Source organism: Hoplias malabaricus, chromosome 13 (genome assembly GCF_029633855.1).
Source record: "Hoplias malabaricus isolate fHopMal1 chromosome 13, fHopMal1.hap1, whole genome shotgun sequence".
In the NCBI taxonomy this organism is placed as follows: Eukaryota; Metazoa; Chordata; class Actinopteri; order Characiformes; family Erythrinidae; genus Hoplias; species Hoplias malabaricus.
This window is the reverse complement of record NC_089812.1, coordinates 14,912,908-14,920,836: the sequence shown is the minus strand read 5'-3', so window position 1 is coordinate 14,920,836 and position 7,929 is coordinate 14,912,908. Positions and strand designations below refer to the sequence as shown.

General features: G+C 45.1%; 1 protein-coding gene across 1 annotated transcript in view; it reads right to left on the bottom strand.

Moving 5' to 3' along the window:
- The window catches only part of afg2a (AFG2 AAA ATPase homolog A), an 87,965-nt gene that overhangs the window by 66,697 nt on the left and 13,339 nt on the right, over window positions 1-7,929 (bottom strand). The window contains exons 10-11 of the mRNA XM_066642038.1: window positions 5,605-5,759; window positions 1,999-2,208 (exon numbers count right to left, since the gene is read on the bottom strand). Of these exons, the coding sequence (XP_066498135.1) occupies window positions 1,999-2,208; window positions 5,605-5,759 (365 nt within the window). The remainder of the gene's footprint in view (window positions 1-1,998; window positions 2,209-5,604; window positions 5,760-7,929) is intronic.

Genomic DNA, 7,929 nt, shown 5'->3' with positions numbered 1-7,929 from the left:
AACACGCTTCCAGCTGATTGGCCCTGTGGCAGAGCTGATGTCACGCCAGCCGTATTTAGTCCCGCCCACTGACATCCAACAGAAGAAAACTGACGAAAATATTAATATAAAAAATATCAACTGTTAGAAGCAAAGTATAAGCAAAGGAGTGGACAGTGACTTTAAAAACTGCTGTTTATTTGTATTATTACTAAACTTTTTATTTATGTTTACTCGTATGTTTCCAGTATTTTAAGCATGATGAAATCAAGATATTAATTCTATATTTCCATTTTCTAAACTGGTTTCTTCAGGTCAGCGGGACCATGCTGGTTTACCACAGAACTGACTTCTGAAACACAAAGTATGCTCGTCTTTGCTGTTTGTTTGTTATTCAGAGATAATGGTGATGATGATGATGTAGCTCTGGTCTGACCGCCCCTGATTACTTAAGTCTCAGAATGAATTGCTTTTAGTGAGATGCTCTTTGTATCAGGAGACACTGGATGCCTCAGTCTAAACAAAAAGCCCTGAACACAGTCCACTCAGTGTCCACCGCTGTCAATCACACACACACACACACACACACACACACAGGCCTCTTCCTGTTTGCTACTGGTCGCCTCGTTCATCAAATACATTGAAAAAAGCTGTCAATGAGCAACTGTGTGTTCACACACACACACACACACACACACACACAGTTTCTGTCATTGGGTTACCACACCCAGCTATCAAAATAATACACACTCTTTTAAACAGACACACAGAGACAGGCACACCCCTCCCTCTCCACTGATCAATCTTAGTCAAGCTTGGGCAGCTCAGCGGGGGGCCATCGGAAGTGAGTGAGTGTTTGTGTGTGTGTGTGTCTATGTGTGAGTGTATGTGCGTCTGGGTGCGAGACTGTGTGATGAATGAGGACGACAAACGCAAGATCACAAAGGTCAAAGGAATGGGACTCAACTACTGTCGATCATATCAACAAAGAAAAGAGGGGAAATGAAGACAGAAGAAAAGGAAGAAAGACGAGGAAAGACAGTCCATGCATCTTTGTCTGGCCTTCATCTTAACTTCAATCTCTCTCTCTCTCTCACACACACACACACACACACACACACACACAGACTTTTGCACAAGTGTCAGGCACAAATCAGAGGCATTCTACCAAAATGCGCTTCTCTTCCTCAGGTATATGCAATAAAGCAGGATCCTGCATAAAGGAATTATTCTACATGGCATTGAGGACATATTCAGCTCTAAAATCCAAGCATAGGTTATGGTGCTTTTCCAATGCATGGAACTAGACCCTGGTCACTGGTTTGTTTTCCACTACCACAGCTCAACCGGTCTCCAACGGGAACAGTGAGCATTGGAACCCACAACAACAGTGGGGATAACGTTAAGCGTCGTTTACACACTGTGTATTGGGGTGTTGTTGTTGTTGTTTGGGACTGAACACAGCTCCGTCATCAGTTCAGACAGATCAGTAGAGTTCGTTTCTTCCTTGTTGCTGCATCCAGCTCTTGCTGGATTCCTTCATTGGCCACCGATCCAAGGAGCGTTTGAACCTCTTCAAAAGACGAGGGCGTAATTTTACGAGCTGCTGTTGTGAGCCGATTAAAAACAAACGTAATCTCTGCTGTAGCCTGTGATTTTACAGATGGAGAGTTGGTGCTGGACGTCTGCATAGTGATTTTACAGACACCATAGAGTGGCGACTCTCTCTGGACAATCAGTGCTCTGCAAGGTTTACGTGTCATGGTTCAGTCACTACTCCGCTCGCTCAGAACCATGAGAGAGCAGGGACTAAAAAAGAACCCGGTTCCAGGACCAAATTTACCTGATGGAGAAGTAGAACATTCAAATTGTGCAGAGTAGGTCCCTGCTGTAGAAAAGCACCATTAGTGGACGGAGCTGGGTTTGTGGGTGGGGTTTTGTTTAGTGATTGTGCAGGGCCTGATTTGAGATTGCCTGACGAACATTCGTTTATTACACGCCCATGCACCTTGATGTTACCTTGATGGCGAGGAAGTTGAGCTGGCTCTCGTTGGCGAGTGCTTTGGCGATCATGGTTTTGGAGCAGCCGGGTGGACCGTAGAGCAGGACACCTTTAGGGGGTGCTATTCCCAGCCGAGCAAATGCCTCTGGGTGCTTCAGAGGCCATTCCACAGCCTGCTTCAGCTTCAGCTTCACATCCTCCATACCTCCCACATCACTCCACCGCACCTGGACATAAACACGAGCAGGAGACCTTTACATTTTTTGTTTCACATGGGTATGTTTTTGTTGTAGCACAATTTGGAAAGTCTCCACCCTATGGACTCCTGATTAGACCAAGTCTTGGATTAAACTGATCACCACTGGAAAAGCTTATGAGTCTAGGCTCAGGTTTAATATTTGTCTCAGAAATTGACCCTATAATTAAAAGTAAGTCTAGGGTTCAGTGGGAATGGAATGCACCAGACTCTATTACAACAGGCATGAGTCTGGACTGCAAGACTGTAACTTTCTGTAACCCAAAAACAAACGACTGAAAAAAAATACAGGCAGAACATTTGTAAAAAGCATTAAAGACATGGTTATTGTAGGTTAGCCCACGTTTACTTTGGTTTTCCTACAAAGTCAGGGTATTTTTATCCTAAAAATGTACAAACACACACACACACGGGCCTCTGGAGCCAAGGCGTGTGGCTGCAGTGGAAGTTTCTTATATAAAAATGAGATGCAAATGTTGGCGCTCATCTGGATCCGATCAGCCTGCTGGAAACCATCACCTTCCTTTCAGAGGAAACCTCTCTCTCTCTCTCTCTTTCACTCTCTCAATCCTCTGCTCTTTCCTGAGTGTGTTTGTGTGTGTGTGTGTGTGTGTGTGTGTATTGGGGTGATCTTAGTCCAACACAGGAAGCAAAGCTATGCTGCCCAGGGCGACACACCGCCACGGCAACCTGATTCCAATTAGTGGCAGGATGATGCGAGAGCCTCTTCCTGTATGGTTACATCTCACACACAGACACACAAACACACACACACACACACACACACACACACACACACACAAAAATGGGGACAGGATGCATGTGGATGTTTGTGTGTGTCTTGTACACAAAGATCCCAAAAACATCCCTTCCCCAGCCTCTATCCATCAAGAAAGACTCGTGTGTTTGCGTGTTGGGTTGCATTTAAACTTTCAAGAACCTCTTTCTAAACTTATGTCCTAATCCAGTGGTTCCCAAACATTTTCTGCAGTGCCCGGTAGATGAGAATATTCTAACCCACCCCCCCACAACCTTCCGACACACACATACAGGTGTTTTGCTTCCAGACTCCACTGGAATTTACTAAAAATATTGCAATTCATACAAAACATTCATTCATTCATTGTCTGTAAGCGCTTTTCCAGTTCAGGGTCGCAGTGGGTCCGGATCCTACCCAGAATCATTGGGCGCAAGGCGGGAATACACCCTGGAGGGGGCGCCAGTCTTTCACAGGGCGACACACACACTCACACATTCACTCACACCTATGGCCACTTTTTTTGAGTCGCCAATCAACCTACCAACGTGTGTTTTTGGACAGTGGGAGGAAACCGGAGCACCCGAAGGAAACCCACGCAGACACGGAGAACACACCAACTCCTCATAGACAGTCACCCGGAGGAAACCCACGCAGACACAGGGAGAACACACCAACTCCTCACAGACAGACACCCGGTGGAAACATATGCGCATATGTAAATAAAGTCCCTAATGACTTGTATTTGCAGTTGATTTACTGCGTTACATAACCAGCAATCTGATTGGTTCTTATTGCTGGAGGGCAGGACTTTATCCGTTAACACCAAGCTGATTGGCTCTGTATAATGAAGGACAGGAATCCGTGTTCAGCGTTACAAGAATTTCAACTTGTAATCGTTCCCTTACTTTTAAAGTTTCTGGTTTTAACCCACACAACACTGCCTTCCTGAAAGTGTCCCAAAAGAGCTTTTATTCACATCCCCTGGGCTATTTTACTGGCCCCAGGACAGCGGTGTCTGGAGTCACAGCGCTCATCATAACGCACAGATCTGATTGGCTGAGTAGCCTCACCTGTGATATGCAGAAACGCATGTGATTAGTCACTAACCCTGGAAGAGTCACATTGTTTTAAACAAACACTCAAACCAATTAAACAGCTCTAAACAGATTATCAGTTACAGGTCCAGGTCCGGATAGGCCCCAGTCCTATATAAATGATTGATTTATTAATAGAGCAGCTGCATATGAGCATAAGGTCACCATGCTCAACCCTAAATATGGGTTAGAAAGGTACAAAGCCCTGCAGTTGTGTTCTTTGGAGAGATGGCGTAATATCCGATATCTTCGGGATGAGCTGGAGCACCAGTACCTGACCTCACTAAGGTTCTTGTGGCTGAATGCCATCAAAACTGCACAGAAATGTTATATCAACTAGTGCTAAGTCTAGTCTTTTTAGGTGTTTGGCCATATGCGGTATATGTGGAGGTAGGTATGTGTGTGTGTGTGTGTGTGTGTGTGTGTGTGTGTGCGCACACGTATGTATCATTAAACAGACAATGTCTGTAAGGCTATTCTTTTTTGTTTTCCTTTATCCGTCTCTAATATTGTAGCCATTCTCCTCTGGGCAGGTGTGAGATGTAAACTGTCTATAAACAGAGATTAGCGCCTTTCACGCCACTTCCTTCCGAACACCACGCAAACCAAAACACAACACACACACACACACACGTCTCTACACAAAGGAAAGTTCTTCCCTTGTTCCATTGCCACCTGCCCTTGTTCCTGCACGCATTACTCATCCTCCCTCCCTCCCTCCCCCCCATCTCAACCTGTTTTTCATTTTAAAGAGAAGATCTCTTAAAGGCATAGTTCAGACAAAAAGGTATATAAAGGTTTAAAGGGCTCATCCTGCAAAGTTAATGACATTTACATGAAAAAGGAAGCTTACCCATCAGCATCTTGCAAACTGGATGCCTAAACAATCACACACTTAGCTCAGAGCATTCTTATCAAACCAGTGAAGCTTTGATGATAGCTTCTTTTTTCAAATGTTCAAATGGTGTAGCAGCTACATTGTGAATTTGATTTAAACTGTCCACCTTAAACGTCGCTTCCTTACATCAGCTGAAGTCACCTTTTTTTATGGGAATTGTTCATTCCACCTTAAAAAGGTGAATTTTAGATGGGCAACTGATGATGCTTATTTTGGTTCTTATTTATTACATTCTTATTAGTCATTCCACCTTAAAACGACATATAACTGATGTAAAGCTTAAGGTGGAATGGAAATTGTGTATAAGAAGCCAGCCTCAGCACTGGAATGGCTGTACGAGACTGTCGACAGTGAAAATGTTCACAGGTGTATGTGAGTGTGAGAGTGTGTGTGTGTGTGTGAGGGATTGGGTGTGTGTGTTGTATCCGGTAATGGACAGGCGACTTGGCACAGTGTATTTCTGCCTTGCACCCAAAGCTTCACGGTAGGATTTGGACCCACCACAACCTTGACCAGATGAAGACTGACCTCAACAGGAGGTTATTTAATTGATGAATTAATTAATTACGTTTGTTTTTTTTTTCCTGTCCTTATTCTCGGAAGTGTCCACTGTACCTTGGGCACGTCAATAGCGACTTCTCTCATCGCGCTCGGTTTGACGTGTGTCATGGCCGTTCTGAGGTCAGAGGTTGTGACCATCACTCTGTCCTTTACCTCGGGGTCTGAGAGGGTGGGGGCGGAGCCTAATACTCTTCTCAATGCATGAAGTCCTGTAAAGCAAAAGGAGAAAGAGAAAACACTTCTAATGAACCAGTTACTGTATTTGCACCCTTTCAGTGTCCAGCTGAAAAAGCATGAGTCTGAAATGTGTATCCACTGCTCTCCAGCATCCATCTGCCGCCAACAGATACCAAAACATGCCTCCTAATCCTACCTTTTCAGTCTGAACCGTACACACCTTCACCACCTCCCCACACACACACACAAAAGGGCCCCAACACACTCCTTTCATTAAGAGGAAAAAAGAAAGAGTTGAATAGAGTGGAGTGACTAGGTTTATGTATATGGAAAAAAAAGAGAGAAAGAAAGAGTCAAGTACATCTTTGTACACACGTTTCCTGAGTCTCTAGTGAATGGGATTAAGGAGGGGGGGTGAGAGAGAGAGAGAGAGAGAGAGAGAGAGATTCCAGTAAATGCTTTCTTAATATGATATCAGAAAATACACTTAAAGGATACATTTAAAATAATATTCTTTATATTTGTAGGGTTCATAGGATTGTGTTGAGATAAGAATAATCACTATTGATTATATTGGTAATTATCTCATATGTATGCTTTGCTCCTTTACACTTCTGTACATTCGGTTCTTTACATTCAATTTCTACACAGAGACTGATAATATGTACAACAGCTCAGCTCAGTGAAACACCGCCATGTAAAACCTGTGACAGACCTGGAACTGCTATACGCCTTTAAAGGGGAAATATTCTACTAGTTTACCACAGTGGGGCGCTGTTCTGGGTCTTAAACAAATGTCTGTGACCTGCTTTGGTCAAAATACCACAAGTTCCACCCGTCTAAACAGCTCTTTTCAGAACGGCCGGTTTCAGTGCATGTTCCTTTAAATGATAATGAGCCGCTCACTGTTCAGCCCACCCCGCGAGCGAGGAGCACAAGCTCTGGTTTTTAGCCGTTTTCACTCAGTTCTCTTTCTTCTCCGGTCTCGTTTTCTCCATGTTTATGGAGTGCTCTTATTTGTCTGTGTGGGTTTCCTCCGGGTGACTGTCTGTGAGGAGTGTGGTGTGTTCTCTCTGTGTCTGCGTGGGATCCCTCCAGGTGACTGTCTGTGAGGAGTGTGGTGTGTTCTTTCTGTGTCTGCATGGGTTTCCTCCAGGTGACTGTTTGTGAGGAGTGTGGTGTGTTCTCCCTGTGTCTGCGTGGGTTTCCTCCAGGTGACTGTCTGTGAGGAGTGTGGTGTGTTCTTTCTGTGTCTGCGTGGGTTTCCTCCGGGTGACTGTCTGTGAGGAGTGTGGTGTGTTCTCCCTGTGTCTGCGTGGGTTTCCTCCGGGTGACTGTCTGTGAGGAGTGTGGTGTGTTCTTTCTGTGTCTGCGTGGGTTTCCTCCGGGTGACTGTCTGTGAGGAGTGTGGTGTGTTCTCCCTGTGTCTGTGTGGGTTTCCTCCGGGTGATTGTCTGTGAGGAGTGTGGTGTGTTCTCCCTGTGTCTGCGTGGGTTTCCTCCGGGTGACTGTCTGTGAGGAGTGTGGTGTGTTCTCCCTGTGTCTGCGTGGGTTTACTCCGGGTGACTGTCTGTGAGGAGTGTGGTGTGTTCTCCCTGTGTCTGCGTGGGTTTCCTCTGGGTGACTGTCTGTGAGGAGTGTAGTGTGTTCTCTCTGTGTCCGCGTGGGTTTCCTCCAGGTGCTTCAGTTTCTTCCCACTCTCCAAAAACACACGTTGGTAGGTGGATTGGCGACGAAAAGTGTCCGTAGGTGTGAGTGAATGAGTGTGTGTTGCTCTGTGAAGGATTGGTGCCCCCTCCAGGGTGTATTCCTGCCTTTCGGCCAATGATTCCAGGGCTCTAGACCCTGAACAGGATAAGCTCTTACAGACAATGAATGAATGAAGTATTCAGCTGTAATCAAGTGTTTGTTACAGCTCTAATTGACATATGAAAGACAGAAAAAGAGAATTCCAAGGGGATGATAGGAAAGCGGGAATTCCAGGAAAAAGTGAAGAGGACAGAAAAATGCCATGATTACGCAGATATTAAAAGATGGATTAATAGTAGGATTACACTGGGATTATGCTGGGAAATATGTTGGAATGACACTGGAATAACATTTCTCCCCATTAGTTCAACTCACAGCCCTATAAGGGCAGGGGTTGTCTTCCATCATGTGGCCAAGAGAGCTCCTTCTTTTTAGCAAGTGCGCGCACACACA